Source organism: Helianthus annuus, chromosome 17, assembly GCF_002127325.2.
Source record: "Helianthus annuus cultivar XRQ/B chromosome 17, HanXRQr2.0-SUNRISE, whole genome shotgun sequence".
Classification (NCBI taxonomy): Eukaryota; Viridiplantae; Streptophyta; class Magnoliopsida; order Asterales; family Asteraceae; genus Helianthus; species Helianthus annuus.
Genome location: NC_035449.2, coordinates 191,169,121 through 191,189,888, shown reverse-complemented (window position 1 = coordinate 191,189,888; position 20,768 = coordinate 191,169,121). Strand labels below are relative to the sequence as shown.

General features: G+C 38.7%; 1 protein-coding gene and 1 long non-coding RNA gene across 8 annotated transcripts in view; one reads left to right on the top strand and one right to left on the bottom strand.

Annotated features, from left to right (window-relative positions):
• Window positions 1-17,330, bottom strand: part of LOC110920631 (carbonic anhydrase 2) — a 28,645-nt gene extending 11,315 nt beyond the window's left edge. The window contains exons 1-2 of one of the 5 annotated variants that reach the window (XM_022164804.2): window positions 16,871-17,330; window positions 16,160-16,236 (exon numbers count right to left, since the gene is read on the bottom strand). In XM_022164804.2, the coding sequence (XP_022020496.1) occupies window positions 16,160-16,210 (51 nt within the window). In that variant the 5' untranslated portion in view covers window positions 16,211-16,236; window positions 16,871-17,330. Of the gene's footprint in view, window positions 1-192; window positions 554-16,159; window positions 16,237-16,870 lie in introns of those variants that run through there. The other 4 variants (XM_022164805.2, XM_022164806.2, XM_022164809.2 and 1 more) reach the window with 4 other exon arrangements.
• Window positions 17,331-17,746: 416 nt separating this feature from the next.
• On the top strand, window positions 17,747-20,244 carry LOC110925594. Of its 3 annotated transcripts, XR_002584599.2 has the most exons (7): window positions 17,747-18,059; window positions 18,190-18,651; window positions 18,768-18,866; window positions 18,960-19,014; window positions 19,378-19,486; window positions 19,563-19,577; window positions 19,922-20,244. It is a non-coding gene; the product is annotated as an uncharacterized LOC110925594 (long non-coding RNA). The 3 variants fall into 3 exon arrangements; XR_002584598.2 differs by lacking the exon at window positions 19,563-19,577; XR_004885517.1 differs by having other exon boundaries at window positions 19,563-20,244.
• The last annotated feature ends 524 nt before the right edge of the window (window positions 20,245-20,768 follow it).

Here is a 20,768-nt window from a genome sequence, read left to right as displayed (position 1 = left end):
CTTTAGAATATTCACCTACACTACATATCAGATCAGATTCATAATTATATGTTGTAATTGAATTACTGAATTCGCTTATTGAAAGCAAATTCTAATAAACTGTGAGACGTAAAACACTTTCGATTATGAATTTATATATCAGATCAGATTCATAATCATATGTTTGTGATTGAAATAGATTAATTCTGCGACCTGAAATTCACGAAATCCTCCAGAGTAAAAGCGAATTTTGATGAATTTATATATCAATCAGATCAGACTCATAACCACATGTTTGTGAGTGAACTACTGAAGATGAATGATCTGGAAAAGTTAAAAACCTAAATAATCGATGATCGAGTACACGCAAATAGAGTGAAATCGATGAGTTATAGTGATGAATTTGATGAAGGTGGAGTAGACATAAACCTTGATAATGGTGTGACGATCAAAGGCGTGATTGGTGTAAAATCAGCTGGTTCAGACCAGACACGTTTGTATGAAGAATTTGAAGAAGAAGAAGGTGGGGGCTACCCTATTTATAGCAGACGTATGTTGCTAACCATGGTTAGACTTTATGTAAGAATATTCAAATATTAACTTTTTACGGTATGCCTTTATCTTATTTTTCTTTTTCTTTTTTCACGTCTAATAAACCCCCGCCACTCCGATTGGTAAAAGACCAGGTACGGTTGCGATTGTAGACATCGCTAGTGACCTGACTTGTTATCAATGTATATGAAACTCAATAGTCGAATGCCTATAAAATCCATGACTCACACATGACATTTTGACACAAACGAGATTCCATCCGACGATCTTCACTAAATAAAGTTATTAGGTCGTGTGTCCACTTTTTTATGTTTTAATATTACTATACTTAGGGGCGGATATAGAGTGTAACAAGGGGTAACTTTTGTTGCCCCTTAACGCTCCGGCGGTAGTGTAAATTTTGGGAAAAACTGTCCTTTTTTTCGTTACCCCTTTAGATTTTTTATTTTTTTTAAATGTTGCCCCTATACTGATTTTCTAGATCCGTCATTTACTATACTAATATTCTAAAAGAAGATTTTTGCTTTTAGTAATAGTCTAAGGGAAGAAAACATAAATATTTATTTGTAATAGAAGCTTATACATGTAACTTTAAGACTTGTATATATAGATATTTAAAAAAAAAATATTGGATGCCACATGGCATACACCTATTGGCCTACAAAAATCATTAACCAATCAAAACACTCAAAAATGAATAGTGAAACCTTTAATTTTAATAAATCTTATACTTATTTATTAAAATATTATTATAATTGTTATTTTAAGTTCAAACTCAATTGAGCTACGAGTTAACACGCCGCAACATGTTTGCGTGGTTCAATGTTACATCTAATCTTTTGTTCGAATTAACGGTATCGCCGCAACGTACTACACATTTTAACATAAGCTTTCGGATATTGTCAACGTCTTTGCTATAACGTGTGGAATTTTTTTATTTCTTTTACGTTTTGGTGAAAATTTTACGTTTCAACGTTTTTACGTCTCTAAATTAACAATTCCGACGCAACGTACAGATTCTAAATACTAGTTTTTTAAAATGTACCATGGTAATCAAATGTAGGTCTTCCACAAACAAATAAAAACAAATTATCAATTAAAAAACATACCAAAACAAAAATAAAAGTCAAGCCGGATTTCATGTTCACTTATAAAAATATACCAAATAAGTTTATTTTTGTTCTTCACTTGTAAAAAATCGTAACTTCATAACCGGTTATAAAAATATAGAAGTTACTAGATATGGGTTACCGATCAAGCTCGGTCACGAAGACACGTGGTATGCCTTAAACTTTATTAATGTTTTAATACTTATATTAGTATTTTTTCCAAAAATAATAATTCATATAAAGTAAAATTAGATATGATATTATCTGGTGGGGGTGTGTTCTTGACTTCTTGACTCTTAAATGCGGTTTTTTTGACCTTTGAGAAGGACGACATGAAGCATGATATACAAAGTCAAAATATATAAACAATATTTAACGCGGTTTAACAAAAGTAAAATATAAAATAAAAGGCATTTGGTGAATGGTCTTGGTGGACCGACTAAACCGGGAGACATGTGTCCACTGGCTCGATTGGGCGCACACCAACCTTGGCTGGCTCAAATTATTTGAGAACCTTCGGTTGTTGCTAGTCATATGTTTCTCCTTCCACGGCCACCGGATTTTCAATTTTTTACAATTTAAATAATATATTGTAAGAGCTATTGATGATGGGGGTAGCCCAAGACCAAATAAAGTAACCAAACATATAAGTGCTTAAAAGGTTAAACGGTTCAATGGTTAAAAAGCTGTGAAGTGGGAAAAGCGAGAAGGGAACAGTAATCAATCACATCCGAGCTCACTCCACCAACCCACGCTCGCAAAAACAGAGCAGGTCTGCAATACATGCTATTACCCAGGGGTCCAAAGCCTTCAACCCCAAAAGGGGAAACCCTCCACTGCAAACAGGTTCCACTAGTCTTGTACATACCATTTGAGGAGATGTCTTCCCCTATAAGAAGACAGCTCTTTCACCTCAAAAAGACATTCCAAACCGGAGAAAGATTCCTTCATCTCTGGTCATTCATAAGAGTACTTGCTTCCAAGTTACTTCTCGTCATATTCACCACATACATTCTGTTTGCTTTCGTTTCTGGATTCGAGCTTGTCTCGGAGAAAGAACCTCAAAGCAAACAACAACTACATACTAGTGAACCTCCTTCCACGTTTTGCAAAACGTGGGGGGACCCCGCGACCTGCGTTAGGCAAAGCTGAAACCTTCAGCCTTTTTGCCTAACCAACTCCGCTACCATCCTCGGTCTCGTGTTTGTTGCATCAACAAGTTGGCGCCCACCGTGGGGGCTACGCCGCTATTTCTTCTCAAAAAGACCTAGTAGTGTAGCTCTCTTCACTCAAAATCACCATGTCAGAAAGTGGATCCCCGGGAGAAGTGAACCAGATCCCTAACACTTCTACTCCGGGTGGTGGTCAAGCTCATACGACTATAACAACACCGTTTTCGACTCCGGGGAGTACATCCGAGTTCCTTACCTTCAACACACCAACCCCATCCAGATCCGGGGCTCCGTCTCCCAACGTCGGTGTATCAGACACCCCAGCGCGTGTTGAACTTACCCCCGAGGGGGTCGCTAATAATTTCCTCGAGTTAAGGTCACTTCTTAACCAGCATGTGAGTAAAGAAAGGGAAAAGGGGGTAAGGATTCGTTTAGATTATGACGAACCTGAGCCAACGCTGTCTCCCGGACCACCCCAACCTCCTTTTACCACAAGAAGTGAGGCTGGTCCTAGCAACCCTTCAAACCCTCATCCTTATCTATCCACTATGACAAATCCAACGGTTCATCCTATTCTCTCTTCCCAACCAATTACTAGTGGCACTCCTCTGGGACACGAGCTAACGCTTGACCAGCTCCTACAGTCCCCGGTGACAAGCTATCCAGCTTCTTTAACAACCACATGGGAGCAAGCTCTGTCCGTGCTCCCTTTAGCACGAAGTGCTGTTACTAGCACCCCTCTCGGGGTAAACTGCTCAGTTGGTCCAGGAAGCCTTCAGGGCTTCAACTTCATACCCAATATGATGTCCCAGATGATGGCCAACTTCCCATGGCAACACTTCATTAATCAAGTGCTAGCCACTCAGGGGAATCATGGCAATAGTCACAATGTGTATACAAGACCTGAAGAAGACCTGGCTAAACCCTATAAGCCAAGCAACCTTTCATGCTTCTCAAGGCAGATAGCCGATTATGATTTTCAATCAAAAATCAAGATGCCAGCCCACATCAGAACGTATGATGGGACTGAAGACCCCGAGGATCACCTCCAGATCTTCACTGGTGCTACTCGAATAGAAAAATGGTCAAATGCTGAATGTTGCCTAATGTTCATGCAGACTCTTGTTGGATCCGCCAGGATCTGGTTCAACAACCTACCTGCTCAAAGCATTCGAAGCTTTGATGATCTCAGCAGGGGTTTTCTGGCGAACTTCTCCCAACAAAGGCGATACGTCAAGGACGCAACAGTAATCTTCCAGATAAAACAACGCGACGATGAAAGTCTTCGAGCATTCATTGAACGATACAAGAAAGAAGGACTAACCTATGTAGGGGCTGACGAGAAAATGAGAGTGGCCGGCTTTATGAACGCCATAACCTCTAAATACCTCACACGAGATTTCAACAAATCTCTGCCCAAAACCTTGGAGGAAGCCCTTGAAAGGGCCGAAGCTCACATTCGGGGAGAGAAAGCTGTAGATATCAAGAAACAAAGGAAAAGAGGGTTTGGCTGGCGAAGCAACAGCCCAGCCAGAAAGAGAGGAAACTTCAACTCTTACGACAGGCGCCCAAAGGGTTCAGACCCTCGAAGGGTTGAAGGTCGAAACCCTTCAGGCAGAGACAAAGGCATGAGTTTCACTCCCCTCACCAAAACCCCTCAAGAAATCCTGGCAACGGAAGAAGTCAAACAAAACTTTAGACCTCCCAGGCCTCTCCCCAAAAGCAGAAAAAATGAGAACTCCACGCAATTCTGTGAGTTCCATGAAGAAAAGGGACATCACACCAACGATTGCTTCCAACTAAAAAAGAGAACTGAAGAGACTGTTAAGTCAGGAGAGCTCGCCCATTTGGTAAAAGGAGTTCGGGACAAGATGGCTGAAGGCAAAGGAAAGGAAGTAAACATGGTGTATTCTGATGAAAAGGTTCCTCACAAGAAACAGCGGTTGGAAGCCTGGGAGCTTCAGTGTGTCTGCTTTCCCCCAACGAGGAAGGACCCACTTCCCAGTCCCCTTGTGGTTGAAGCCACCGTGGGTACACTACAAACATGTAAAGCATACATAGACACGGGAGCAACCACTGAAATCATGTTCGAGAAATTCTTCAACCGTTTAAGCGATGAGGAACGTTCAAGGCTTCAACCTTTCCGAACCTCCATAAAAGGTATCGCCGATATAACCCTGAAGCCTTTGGGGCAGATAACCCTTGATGTTCGTTTTCAGCGAGAGATCGAAAGAAAGAACCCGGTCACTAACCTTTGTGGTTATCAACATCCCTTCAAACTATGACGTAATCATAGGGAGGCCCGGACAATGTGCATTTTACATGGCAGTGTCTGTCGGCCATGGCACAGTCAAATTCCCTACTGAAAGAGGGATAGCAACCCTTCAACCCTCTCAGGAAGCTTACATGATCGAGGGTGAAAGTTCAAACGGTGAAAAGGACAAGCAAGGGTTAGTCATAAACCCTAAATACCCTGAGCAACGAATAAGGGTCAACCCCAACCTTTCCCAGGAGACTCTTTCGTACCTTGAAAAGCTGCTGAAACATCACAGTGATGTGTTCGCTTGGTGTCCTGAAGATATGTCTGGGATCCCCCGAAACATTGCTGAACACGAGTTAAGAATACCACCGGATGTCAAACCGGTGGTCCAAAAGAAAAGAAGCCTGGCACCCGAGAGAAGCCTAGCAGCTTGCCAAGAGGTTGAAAAGCTTGTATCAGCCGGTATTCTCCGGGAAGTCAAATACCAATCATGGATTGCAAACCCTGTTATGGTCAAAAAACCCGACAACTCTTGGAGAATGTGCATAGATTTTAAAGATCTTAACAAGGCTTGTCCCAAAGATTGTTACCCGCTGCCGGAAATTGATCTCAAGGTCGATTCCCTCACGGGATATTCGTTTAAATGCTTTCTTGATGCGTACAAAGGTTATCACCAAATCCTCATGAAGAAGGAGGATGAAGAAAAGACAGCTTTCCACACGGACAAAGGTATCTTTTGTTATCAGAAGATGCCTTTTGGCCTCAAAAATGCAGGTGCCACCTATCAGCGACTCGTCGATAAGGCCTTTGAAGACCAAATCGGTAGAAACATGGAGGCATATGTCGATAACTTGGTGATTAAGAGCAAGACGGAACATCAAATGCTTGATGATATCCAAGAAACTTTCAAGAACCTTAGAAAGATTAACATGAAGCTCAACCCGGAAAAATGCTCGTTTGGATTCGATGAAGGAAAATTCTTGGGTCACATCGTCGGAAAGCAAAGTATCAAGGCCAACCCTAACAAAGTAAAAGTTGTCCTTGAAGCTAAACCACCAAGAACCAAGAAGGAGGTTGAAAGCTTAAACGGGAAGCTTGCAGCCTTGAAGCGTTTTACCTCAAAACTGGCCGAAAGGTCTCTACCCTTCTACAAAACGCTCAAGAACTGCTCAGATAAAAAAGATTTCAGATGGACTGATGAAGCTGAAGAAGCTTTCAATCAAATGAAGCAGCACTTAGCTTCCCTACCAGATATTGAAGCACCAAAAACTGGGGAGGTCATATCGGTGTACCTTTCAATTGCCGACGAAGCCATCAGTGCAGTTCTCACCATTGAAAGAGATAAGGCTCAGGTACCCGTTTATTTTTTCAGCAAAACTCTAAAACTAGCTGAAACCAAATACCCTCCCCTCGAAAAACTTGCTCTAGCCCTGGTTCAAACAGCCAGGAGGCTTAGGAGATTCTTCTAAGCACACCCTATACAAGTGGTCACTGACAAACCTGTCAAGAATGTGCTTGAAAAACCTGAGAACTCGGGGAGGCTAGCAAAATGGGCAGTGGAACTAGGTGAACATAACATCACCTATGTCCCACGAAAAGCAATTAAAGCTCAGGTCCTGGCCGACTTCCTGGTTGAAGTCCCAAACCAAACAATTGAAGAAATAAACACCACAACCGCTGAACCCTCCAACCCTTAAGCCTGGAAATTATTCACTGATGGGGCTTCAAGCGTTGAAGGGTCAGGAGCTGGTCTAGTCCTAATCAACCCTGAGGGGCTAGAATTCACATATGCTCTCCGTTTTAATTTTCAGACCACCAATAACGAGGCTGAATACGAGGCATTGATCGCTGGTCTGCGACTGGCCAAAGAAATGAAAGTCCAGAAGCTTGAAGGGTTCACAGATTCACTACTAGTATCAAGCCAAATTAATGACAACTATGTCGCCAAAGAGCCCAACATGAGAAGGTACAAAGAAAAATCCAAGGAGTTAATGAACACCTTCCAGGCATGCAGCATTAAACAAATTCCAAGGTCCCAAAACAAAAAGGCCGATGCCTTGAGCAAATTGGCATCCCTCACATTTGCCCACCTCACGAAAAAGGTGTTGGTTGAAGTGTTAAAGGCCCGGTCGATTGATGAACTGGAAGTGCAAGATGTGGTCACCGAGGAAGATCCAAATTAGATGACTCCCATCAAAAAATTCCTCCAAGATAATGAACTACCCAATGATCAAATAGAAGCCGAAAGGGTTAAAATCAAAGCAAGACAATATATGTTGCAAGGAGAAACCCTCTATAAAAAAGGTTACCTTGCACCCTTGCTAAGATGTGTGGGTCCTGAACAAAGCAAGTATTTGATTAAGGAAGTGCATGAAGGAATATGTGGAGCTCATTTTGGAGCTAGGACGGTGGTTGCAAAGCTCATGAACCTTGGATACTTCTGGCCGTCGATGCATCGTGACACCGTGGAACAGTTGAAGAAATGTGATGCCTGTCAAATTCATGCCCCAATCCCAAGAAGCCCCAAACATGACCTGGTTCCAATAACCCCGGCATGGCCATTCCATAAATGGGGAATGGGCATTGTTGGGCCATTCCCTCCAAGCAAAGGGGGAGTGAAGTTCTTATTAGTAGCAATCGACTACTTCAGCAAGTGGCCGGAGGTTAAACCCCTTGCCAAGATCACAGGAAAACAAGTCATAGACTTCGTTTGGGAAAATATCATCTGCCGCTATGGTTTGCCGGGTGTAATTGTCACCGATAATGGAAAGCAATTTGCCAAGAAACCCTTCAGCCTTTGGTGCAAGGAATACAGAATCAACCAGATTTTTAGCTCAGTGGCTTACCCACAGTCAAATGGCCAGGTCGAAAGGACCAACAGAAGCATCGTGGAAGGCATCAAAACAAGATTGGGGAGGTATGAAAGCAATTGGCTCGAAGAATTGCCTAGCGTTTTATGGGCAATTAGAACAACCGAAAAAGCAAGTCACAAGAAAACACCTTACAGCTTGGTATTTGGATCCGAGGCCGTAATCTCCGCTGAAATAGGAGTTGTAACCCAACGAATTGTCAACATGGATCCCGAAGTAAATCAACAAGAGACCATGTTGAATTTACAACTCCTAGAGGAAGCCCGAGATCAAGCGGCAATACAAGAAGCCAAATATAAACAAAAGATGGAAGCCTACTACAACAAGAAGGTTAAGAATGAATGATTCAAGCCAAGGGATCTAGTCCTCAGAAACAACGAAGCTAGCAAAAAGGAAAATTAAGGGAAGCTGGGCCCAAAATGGGAAGGTCCATATACCATCCTAGAAGCACACAAGGGCGGATCTTACAAGCTAGCAGACCCAGAAGGCAAAAGGCTTCCAAGGCATTGGAACGGAAAAACCCTGAGAAAGTTCTATGTTTAAAAAGTTTGGTTTGTATCAAAACGAAAACCTTTTGTAAAAGCAGATACTGCTTGAATGAATGAAGTTGATTTATCAAACTTGTCTTTCTATCCTAATATCAGGTTGAGAACCTAGCAAAAAACTCCATGGCAAGGGCCATGTAAGGGGATGAGCTCCCAGGCCATATCGCTCAATAGGTTCAAGGGTTGAATGAGCCTATATAAGGGGTGAGTTCCTAAATCAATACAACTCCATGAGATTTATTAAGAAAAAACAATAATGTCTCATAGACAGGTTTGAACAGCCTACACCAATCGTTCCTTAAGTCTTAGAAACATAATCAACAAATAGACTTACGAAATCAAATAAATTACAAAGAAATAATGAAAAGGATAGATACTACGTCTTGTTGTTAATAAACACTAAGGTAAAGTGTCTGCAGCACGGAACCCTTTAAAGTGTAAAAAACATAAAGACAAAGTAAACTCAACAAAGGCAAGACCAGAAAATAACAATAATTGACAAGGGAAAAATGAGCAGACCCATCAATAAAACATGCAAACCAAACCAAAAGCTGTCAAGGTTTTAAGCCAACAGAAAACAAGCTCGAGAGGTTAAAGGCTTTAACCCAAAAACAGCTACACAAAAGGCTTGAAGGGTTGAAAACCCACAAAACAAACCAAGCAAAACAAGTAAACAAACATAACACAAACAACATAGCAACCATCATATCATAATTAGGAAGGCCATAAAAGACCTTCAGAAAAAAGTTAAAGCAAGTTCTAGTAACTTGCAAGAGAAACTAGTGTTCAAACGGTCATTCAGGCCTAACAAACCACCAACAGGAACCTTAAGGGTTCCTAGAAACCTAATATTGTTTAAGATATTACAGACATAAAGTGTTTGCTAAGAAAGCTACGAATAAACATCAGGTAGCAGAAGGCTTGGAACCTTCAGCTTTGGACTTCTTGGCTTTCTTAGTCTTCATGGCCTTAGCACACTCATCACCACCAACCGCGGAGGCCTCTAAACCAGCATCTTTTGAAACATCAGGCAGACTTGAGAGGGTATCATCGCTATCCCCAGAGTAAGATCTCTTCCTTGAAAGGGAACCCAAAACCTCAGCACACACCTTCTCATTCAGCCCCTCAGGTTTCAAATCCTGTAAAACAGATAAAGGCTTACCAAAGCAAGAAGAAACCTCATAAATATAAGGGTAGGTTAGCCTCTCCATCTGCTCAACAGAGCCTTTGAAAATATCAGAAGCCTCGGGGCGAAACATATGTGATTTCTCCAAGGGTTGTCCAGACTCATGAAGCTTGTAACCAGCAATAAGGCCTTGATGTTTCCCCAGGTTCAGAAGCTTAGTATAAACATCACCAAGGGCAGAGTTAAACTCCTTGGAATGTAAAAGGTAAGTGACAACCTGCTGGAAACCATGCTCAATCAACCACTAATTGTCAGCAGTAACATGGCCAACCGAAGCTTTCAACCCTTCTTTTTCCTCACGAAAGGCCTGTTGTTGAACAGCCAAGGCCTCCCGGTCAGCTTTTAACTTCAGCAAGTTAGCTTCAAAACTTTTCCTCAGATCACCCATCTCAATATCATGCATTCTCTTCAAATCACTAACCTCCTTCCGCCACGCTGCTTCCTTCTCCGCAAAACCAGCTATTTCCTTCTTCATCGATGCTAGGGAGGATTTCATCTTATCCTTTTTCTTGGAGAAGTCCTCATATTCTTGCATCCTTTGACGAAAACGAGTAATCCCTTGAGGAAGCATAGCCGCAAGGTTGCAGGTGCTTAAAACCATGCGAGACAACATTAAGTCATCATCCATCTCAGCAATGGTCTTGTGCATAGAAGGAGGAGCAAGATGACTAAGAGCATCCTCACAAACAGCAGCATCCTTGAAGGTGTCATCATTTTTTACTAACCAAGCAGGCACATAAGTACCTTCAGGATTCAACCCTTCAACGTCCCTGCTTGAAGACTCCTGAACAGGGGTAGAGACAACCTTTTTGCTTTGAACCCTTTTACCACGAACAACCAACTCCTTGTCCTTCTCAACACCGGCTTCAACCTGATCTTCCGAAACTTCAATATCGTCACTCAAATCCACCGGTTCAGTAGAGGTGGATTGAGGAGCAGCTTTCAAACGACGAGTAGATCGTCGAGTTGAAGCCTTGGGAGCAAGAGGCTTCGAGAAACCCTTCACAATTGACACACTAGCATACCCACTACCCTCAAACCTTTGCTCAGCGGTCCTAACAACAACATTTTCATTTGGAACAGAGGGAACATCCTCAAACACAACGTCCGAAATGTCATCACTTTTAATAAAGTCCAAGGCAGACATAACTGCAAAGAACAATCAAACAAAACATAAGACAAAAAATTAAAAAACAAAATAACAAGAAAAATAAAAATGCATACCCGTGCCATCTCTCATCAGAACCGGATCCCGGTCGGCTTTTTCCCACAACTTACTAACCCCCAATAGAACCAGCAAATGCTCAGGAAAGGGATGAACCCTCGCAGGGCATTTACGAATACATTTCAGAAAAGCATCATTTAAATCAGACTCAAGGGGTTCCGGTTCATTGAGAACGGCATCCGGGTGACGCCACACAGTTTTAAACGGAACAATAGTGTCCGAAACCCAGAAAAAACGATCTTTCCAAACTCCAAGTGTGGTAACCATCGATGAAATAAGGCCAGAATCAACTTTAGACGCTTCAAAAGTAAACCAATCGCCATTTTTGGCGAGACGAAAAAAGCGACGGAATAATAACAAAGAGGGATCATAACCAAGGGCACGGCACAAAACCTCGAAGTGTAAAACCCTAGCCATGCCCTTCGGATGAATCTGACCAAAGGAAACCGGTAATACTCTAACAAATTCAAAACAAACAGAGAAAACGGGTAGCGAAGGTTTGAAAATTCAAAATGACGGCAATAAAGGGCGATGAAACCAGCCGGACATTTATCAACCGAAGCATCACAGGCAGGAGCAGTAGGTGTAAATTCAGCCCCAATACCATAATCTTTACAAAACAACTCTACTTCCTCTTGGGTTAACCGGGAAAAGGATCTCGCTAAATCCTTAAGGGCACCCATTTTTGCAAGAAAATTATGAAACAAAAGTAAAGCAAAGGGTGAACAAGCACTAACCTTGAGAGAAAAGGGGAAAGATTTGCAGGAAACACTTGATGGAAAATGAAATGGCAGCAAAGAAAAATATAAAACGAATTAATATAGGGGCAATAAAAGTAATTAAAGTCTCCTGCAAAACCGCCACCCTATCTACTGCCATACATCAATCAAATCAACTGTCAATAATTTAAAATTCAAATTCAAATACTAACTGCCTCCAACCTTTCAACTACTCAAGCAACGAACCATTGAAACCTTCAAGCAATAACACACAGGCATAAAAGTCAGAAGTCTTTGAGTATACTACCCAAAAGCCTCTGACTTGGGGGGCTGATGACGGGGGTAGCCCAAGACCAAATAAAGTAACCAAACATATAAGTGCTTAAAAGGTTAAACGGTTCAATGGTTAAAAAGCTGTGAAGTGGGAAAAGCGAGAAGGGAACAGTAATCAATCACATCCGAGCTCACTCCACCAACCCATGCTCGCAAAAACAGAGCAGGTCTGCAATACATGCTATTACCCAGGGGTCCAAAGCCTTCAACCCCAAAAGGGGAAACCCTCCACTGCAAACAGGTTCCACTAGTCTTGTACATACCATTTGAGGAGATGTCTTCCCCTATAAGAAGACAGCTCTTTCACCTCAAAAAGACATTCTAAACCGGAGAAAGATTCCTTCATCTCTGGTCATTCATAAGAGTACTTGCTTCCAAGTTACTCCTCGTCATATTCACCACATACATTCTGTTTGCTTTCGTTTTTGGATTCGAGCTTGTCTCGGAGAAAGAACCTCAAAGCAAACAACAACTACATACTAGTGAACCTCCTTCCACGTTTTGCAAAACGTGGGGGGACCCCGCGACCTGCGTTAGGCAAAGCTGAAACCTTCAGCCTTTTTGCCTAACCAACTCTGCTACCATCCTCGGTCTCGTGTTTGTTGCATCAACAGCTATAAACATAAGGGTGGAGGGAGTGGGCTCGGCAACATGTGGCAAGTTGGCGTGTACCATCCTGCGCGGTGCGACAAGGTGATTCGGCAAATGGTGGTGTGGCAAGGTGGGTTGGGTGTTTGCCAACCATGTTGAGGATCATGGAGGCGTTGGGTGGGTCCCTCCCCAAAATCCAATCAGTCGTATTCTGGTTTTTTTTTTATTTTAGATTTAATTTTAAAATTAGTTGTGGTATAGGAAGTGTATAAAGCGTGTGGCATTTCGTTTGATTTGATAAGTTATACAAAGTAAAAAGTCGAGCAGTTGAACAAGTTGATGTGGCATGGATGTGGAGGATGGGTTGCGGCATTTTGATCAGAGACAAGCACTCCCTCCACCCTAAATGGTGATGTGTATTTTATTTATTTATTTATTTTTTTTTTAAATGACAACGCTTACTTTTAGTCTATTACAACAATAATTTTTAATTAATCTTTCCTTCAGTGATTATACATTGTCTATCAACAAATTTTACTAAGTTAAAGTTTCAATTCATTTTGGGTTTTATTTAATTGATTTACTAAGTTATATATTTCCATTATTATTATTTTTTTTTTTTTACCTTTTTTTGAGGATTGAAAATGTAAGTTGGGTTACTGGTGGTGGTTGTGGACTCTAAATTTATTCAAAAAAAAGTTTGATGACGAAGAAGATAACAATAAGAAGTTAAAAAAATAATATAAATACGATGAAAATATCTAATATTAGTAATAGTAACAGTATCATGTGCAATTCTTATCACTATGGTTGCATGTCCATTCTATCCATTTAAAGGCCACCATAATTGTTATGGGCCACATAGGGAAAGGGCCTGTCGTATTACATTTGACATTTTAAAACTAACTATTATTAAAAAAAAAAAAAAAAAAAAAAAAAAAAACGAAATAGTTCATTGTGTGAGATAATAAAAATGAAAAAAATAATATTTCATTGGATCATTTCACTTGATGTTATTTGTTATGATTGAATTTAAGTTTTGACCATATCAGTTTTTTTTTTTTTTTTTTTTTTCCAGTGTTTAACACCTTACATGTTTCTGGAAATGGATTATATAAGCTTATTGACATCATGGATATTTATCGTTTTAATCTTCTTGATACAAAATAATGATTTCGGAAAACGTAAAATAAAAAAAATGATGTCAACTACAAAAACCGGACAATTAAACCATCAAATCGACCATTTTAGTTTATCGTTTTCTGAAACCATGGATAGCGGTTCGAACTAGAGTTTTCATCAAAACCGATCCGTACCGGAGGGTAAATTCCCCTAGTTTAGATCCGTGGAGATGTAATTCTGAGAGACACTAGAGTTGCAATGTTAATAATTATTGCAATCAGGGGCGGATCCAAGTGTCTTGGTGGGTGGGCGGACGCACCCTTGAAAAAAAAAAGTTAGTGTATTTTTTTGGCAAATAAAAACCCAACCGCACTCCTTTAAAATATGGTTGAACCCCTCCAGTGGCGGATCTAGGATTCTGACCAAGTGGTAACGTTTTATAATAAGCGGTAACGAAATCGAAAAACGTCAAATTTTTCCAAAATTTACACTAAAAACGTTAAAAATTTTCCGACCAAGCGGTAACGGAGGCTACCCCTTGTTCCATAATACATCCGCCCCTGAACCCCTCATCCGCAACTCAAGCAAATAATTCATGGGTCGCAATGATAGAGAAAAATTATAACTGAAACCATTGCATACATGATGGTAGCTTGGCTCTTGCTAGGTTTTTTATAGTAGGTATTAATAACTTCTGTTGTGTACGTAAATTGATTGAACAAACGAAGGACTGCTTTGAATGCTGATGTCGTGCACATGTCATACAACAATTGTTTACATGTTTGATTCTTTTCGATATATTTGCTAATTTTAAATAAAAATAATAGACTCGTTTAGGCTCGGCTCGTTTACTAAACAAGCTTATTGTTAGGTTTGGCTTGGCTCGTAAACAAGTTTAAATAAGCTTGGCTTAGCTGGTTTACTAGACAACTTTAAATAATGGATAAATATTATTAAATATTAATAAAAAATAATATTACACTAAGGCTCAACTATAGTGACGAGCGTCACATGCTAGGCTCAAGCTCGGGCTCGATAAGGCTCGGCTTGTTTTGAGCTTTTTCTTGAGCTGCCCGGGTCGTGTGCACCCCTACTGATAACTTTTATTATGTTGTTTTAATATGTGTACAATGTTATTTTATGGTTAAACTTGAAACTTATAGGTTAAAGAGAAATTGACATAAGTTTATATGATTAAATATAATTATTTTATATGTATTTGTATTTTTTGTTGTAAAGTGAAGCCGGATGTCTCACTAGAAGCAGCCTCTCTATTTCTACGAGGTAGAGGTGAGACTGTCTACATTTTATTCTCCTCAAACCCTACCTTAGCTTTGCTATTGGTGGGATTTAGTGATGATGATGATAATGATGATTATGATTATGATGATGATATTTGCTCCTTTTAATCATATAATTTTATAAATATTTGTGTAAATCTCATAAGAACACGATTATATTCGTGTTTGCATTTATTTATACATTAAATGATATACTACAACTTTCATTTATGTACATATATATACTTTACCATCGCCAGCCCTGAGGTGGGTTGGGAGAACCACCGGTCAGGGCCCATGATTTCGTAGGGCACATAATTATTTAAAAAAATCGATATTATATATGTAAAAAAATTAATATGGTATAACTAAACAAATACTAACATATGCCCACTTACAAAAAAAAACAAAAAAAAAATCATATGGTTTAGATTAATCAGTCCATTGGGATTAAGTTAGTGAGCCCAATAATGATTTAAAAACTAATAATAAACAAAACGTCCATGTTGGGCGGCAACTAGTGCCCTGGATATTGAAACGTCGTCTATGGCAGGAGAGTAGGAGACCTGGTTCGACGAAGAACTCACAGAGTCTGCACGCACATAGTCTGCACTCTTTTGTTCTCCGATTGTTATTCGATTTCAGTCTTGCATGCAGCCACGGGCCACCATGCATAGAGTTTTTCGACGAACTCAGTCTCATGATCACGGATCACGTATTCAGGTAAACATCAAATCATCAATCGTCAATCGGCCCTTGTTCAGTACTCCAGTTATGTTTTTTTTTTTTTTTTTTGTTGAATTCACTCATTCAGGTCCTAATTAGTTATTAATTATTATGTTTCTTTTTGTCGAATTGAGGCCCTTGTTTAGGCGATTAGTTATTGTCGAATTCATGTCCTTTTTATGTTGTGTTGAAGACTAAATTTTTGGTAATTTATACAAAAACGATTGTCGAATACGGCCCGTATTTTTTTTTGGTCGAATTCAGGTATGATTTACGATTATATAAGTAGTTGATTTATGATTTAGGAAGGCGTTAACTTAATTCGATGCAAACTTTGTCGATAATTTAGGCGTTAATGGCTCCTAAGGGCATGTTTTTTCGAGCTCGAACAGGGTATAAGAATTCTAAGAGCCTGCCCTGTACTTTACACACATGCACACAAGCACCTATTTTGTTAAGTGAAATATTAAAACTAAGATATAGGTCTTACATTGGGTTTCTGGATGCAACATAGTGTGATGCAATTGAATTTCCCTGTCATCTAGTATCCTTTATGTTGATTCCAACCTAAGACAAAATCATCAAATTACATAAACAAGAATCCTTAACGTTAGTTACTTAGTATATCGAATTATATATATATATATATATATATATATATATATATATATATATATATATATATTATCAAACTACATATATTATATATATTATCAAACTACAAAAAAAATAGTATCAACACTTTAAGAAAAATAGACAAAGTCAGTGAATATCAAAGTAAAAATCGGTGAAAAGTATAGCAAAACTCGTAAAAACCAGCTTTCAAAACTCGTATTCCTACTAAGACCACCCGTAGTCGAAGTGAAATTTGGCCTTTTTTTGCCTCAATCACGCCTAAAAACACCCGCGCACCGCCCCTTGGGCGTTTTTTTTGCATTTTTTTGGTTGAGCGTGTAGATTAAAACGCCGGATGAAAAATTTAAAAACCAATAAGAAATTTCCAACTCATTTATGATTATATTATATGTTTTATTTTTCTAAAAAGCTAATAATTAGGTAATCATTGTTGGGGCATTATGGGGCAATATATCACTACACCCATTTTAGAAAACGCTCCATAATGCTCTATTACTAACTGGAACGCCACATAAAGAATAATAACCAAGGGTCTTCCAACAACTATACAAAGTAAGAAAAGTACCTCATAAATTAGTTGTTTCTTCAAATGGATAGAATGGGGCTCTTCATTCAACAGAATTGATTCATGGGGATATGGGATTTAGAACGGGGGAAAACAAAAGAAGGGTTATTCTTATTTCCCCAATCAACAATTGAGAAACCAAGAACAAGAATACTAAGAGGACTTGTACTTTATGCAGTATAAGTTATACATGTTCATTTTTTATGCACTTTTCTTGAAAACGGGTATATAAATTTAAACCCTAGCGGACAAATTTAAGGAATGAAGACAAATTGGATAAAGAAAGTGATAGGGGAATTCACCAAGGCTTCTAAATGTGTTATCTTCTTGATGTGGGAGAATCTCTATGTTACACTTACCAATATGATCCATTTGTTCATACATTTATTTAGGCAAAAAAAGTGGCCATAAAACCCTAAATCCCAACAACATTTTGTATTTGGATTGTGTTATCTGGCCTATTCAACGAAAACTCTAATTTGTTTTAGTTAAATACTTTCTATTTTCAATTAAAATACATTTTACAACTAGGGATGGCAATCAAACCCGAACCCGTTGGGTAAACCCGAAACCCGACACATTTGGGACGGGTTTGGGGTCGGTTAATCGGGTTTGGGATGGGTTTGGAGATAGTTTTTAATTTTTTCGCGGGTTTGGGACGGGTTTGGGATTTAGTGATATACCCGTTTACCCGACCCAATTACCCGATAAACTGTACCCGTTTACCCGATTGTATACCCGATATAATTTCTTTTATATTATTAAATCTATCTCTTATACTAAAGCAAAATAATGTTGACTTTTTGACTTTAATGTGGCAATGCTCTTTGGCCAGAGAATTATATTTTTAGGCGCCATTCTCTCATTCTCTCTATTTGGTAAAAGAGCTGTGTTCTTCATATGGAAACTCTAATCAATCATCAATCACTTCAAAATCTTCTACAAAATTATGAACACGTATCAAAACCCTAATTGACAGCCGTATTCAATCAAAATTGTAGTTTCTCATACCTATCAAAACCCTAATTGAAACATCAACCATGATAGAGGCAGCGAAACCAGGCAGTGGTTGTGTCTAGCGGCGGCAGTGGTGGTCTAATGTTGATGGTGGAGGAGTCGCGACAGCAGTGGGTTTGTGGTACTGGAATCTTCATCTCAATCATTCCCTACTCCATCTAATGTTTTACAGGTTCGATTCTATTTTTTTGAATTGGGTTTGAATTCGAATTGGATAATGAGTTTTACTGATTTTGATTTGTGGGTTCTGTATATCTTAATAATTAGGGTTATTTATTGGATGATTTTGATATGTATAACAGTGATGTTGAAAGAAGATGCATACATGGAAATTTATATTATGGGTTTATGTAAGCATACATGGAATTGTATGCACATGACTGGTACAAGAACATTATTAAGGCCCCTTCTAAAAAAAACACTACTGAATATTTTCTTTTGTTTGTTTTATTTCAACTTAGATTGAATGGGTTAGGGAAAATTGGGTATTTTGATATGATTAGATAACTTTATCCAGCATAGGGCATAAAGATCAACTTGAACTATTGATAAAAGGTTTGAATTTTTATATGTGTCTGAGTTTAGTGAGAGAGCTGTGAGTGAGGATGATGATGATGATGTTTGTTTAAAATAATAAAAGTGGTGTGGGGAAAAAAATGATCAACGTCTTTAGTTGGTAGTTTGATTTCTCAGAGTATTATTGGTCTCATGATGACGAAGAAATTGTGTCTGAGGATGATATATCTGATGATGATGATGGAAATGTAAGTAGTTGATTATGTCCATCTTTAATCATTAGTTCCAAACCCGTTTGTTTTACTTTTATAACACACACTTAGTTAATAGTTTATCTAAGATTGTTTAATATATCTGTTTGCAGGCTGACAGCATTCGTGTTATGTGGGACAAATTAACGCCTCGAGATACCATGAAGAACGCTGGTGTTCCAACCGTACCAAGAAGTGATGGGCTATTACAGGTAATTTAATTCATTTACATCGCATTATCATTTATCGTATTAACTTTTTTATGTCAAAACCTTATGTGATATATTTTCATTGTCTTGCTATAGCACTGAAGAAGGCATCAAGTTAGCTGACGAGATAGGCTTCCCTGTGATGATTAAGGTAAGCTGTAATATTATTCTCAAAATAGGTGCCTATGGAAGACATTATTATACATTTATACTATTCTGATAAAGCATAATTTGTTTTTCATATTTCTAATTAAATCATTGAAACTCTGAGACCCTATTTGATTAAATCATACTCTTGTGACATTTAAACTCCGAGACCCTATTTGATTTGGGTTGTATTGTTTTCCAGTTTATAATATGTATAATATTTCAATTGAAATGGGGAAATGGCTTAAAGGTTTCAACTTTCTTACTTCTTCCTTCATTTTATTATTGATTTTTACAAACAGAGAGCATTCTTAGGGTTTTAATTTCATTTGAATATTACTTATAACTGTTATATTTTTGTGAATAGTCAAATACATTGGAAGAACTCAAGCCTTTGTTAAATCACAAACTGCTGGATGAATTGGTTAGCATCTCGCATAGAAGGAAGAGTGGTTTTTACTACCAATGTTCGTGAAGTAAGTAGACTTACATCTTTGGTCATTTCATTTGTAATCTCCACAACATTAATACCACTTTTCTAAAATGGATCAGGTTGGCCTTTCAATGGTACTTGGAGCTTTTCTTGCTGCTTTGCTACTTGCGAAAACTGAATTTTGTTTACAATTCTAATCAGATTTTGCTCCATAGCGTGGCCTTCTATTAGGTCCATAGCGTGGCTTACTTGGTGTTTCAAGTGCTTTACCATATAGAGGTCAATGTATCAATAATAAAAAAATCAGTTTAAGTATCAAAATTAATCTTAAGATTATATCATGGATGGCGAGAATGTAAATTATCAGTGAGTATGCTTAGTGTCTAAATCATTTAGATTTTCTTTTTTGATTGAAAAAAAATGTGCAATCTTTTACTTTAGTGCATTGATGTATAAATAATGCATATCTTATGTGCAGGTAGGTATATGTGCACTTTAGGAAAGGAAACTTAAGGAACTGAATCTAGTCATGAGAAATATTACTTGAGATCTGTATAATTTCATTGATGGCCTTGCTGACTTGACTTTGTATACCCTTTTAATTAGGGATGAGCATTTGGTACCGTGTACCAGTACCGAACTGTACCGGTATATTCAGTACCGGTACGGGTACCAATTTTCTCTGTTTTCCGGAACAGGTACCGGTTCGATACCAAACGGGTACCGTGCTCATCTCTACTTTTAATTAGACTTGATGTCTTGCCTTTGATGATCATGAATAAGGAATTTGTTTTCGCTTTATTGGTGGATCATGGTTTTGGTTTGGTTATAATAGTGTCATCAAAATCTATTATATAACGGAGTTTTTAGGGAATCAATTTATAGTACTTGAACTGTTATTTCTTTCAAAAGATTATTTCAACAATTTTAAATTATATATTTCTTTCAAAAGATTATTTCAACAATTTTAAATTATATAATAGTGTCATCAAAATCTATTATATGATACATCCATCTTTTACACATATAGGTATTCTATTCCATATACATTATAGTTATTTGATATATAATTTTATAATGACAATACAAAATGTAACCAGTTAGTAGTTACCCGATAGATACCCAATGGGTTTTGAGATGAGTATACCCAACAAGTAATCTTTTTAAATTAACGGGTTTACCCGAAACCTACGGGTATACCCGATACCCGATGGGTATTTACCCGCTAGAAACCCGACGGGTTTTGGGACGGGTTTGGGACAAGCTTATCTAACCGGGTTTAGGTTTGGGTTTGGGATTACCTAAACCCGTCCCAAACCCGACCC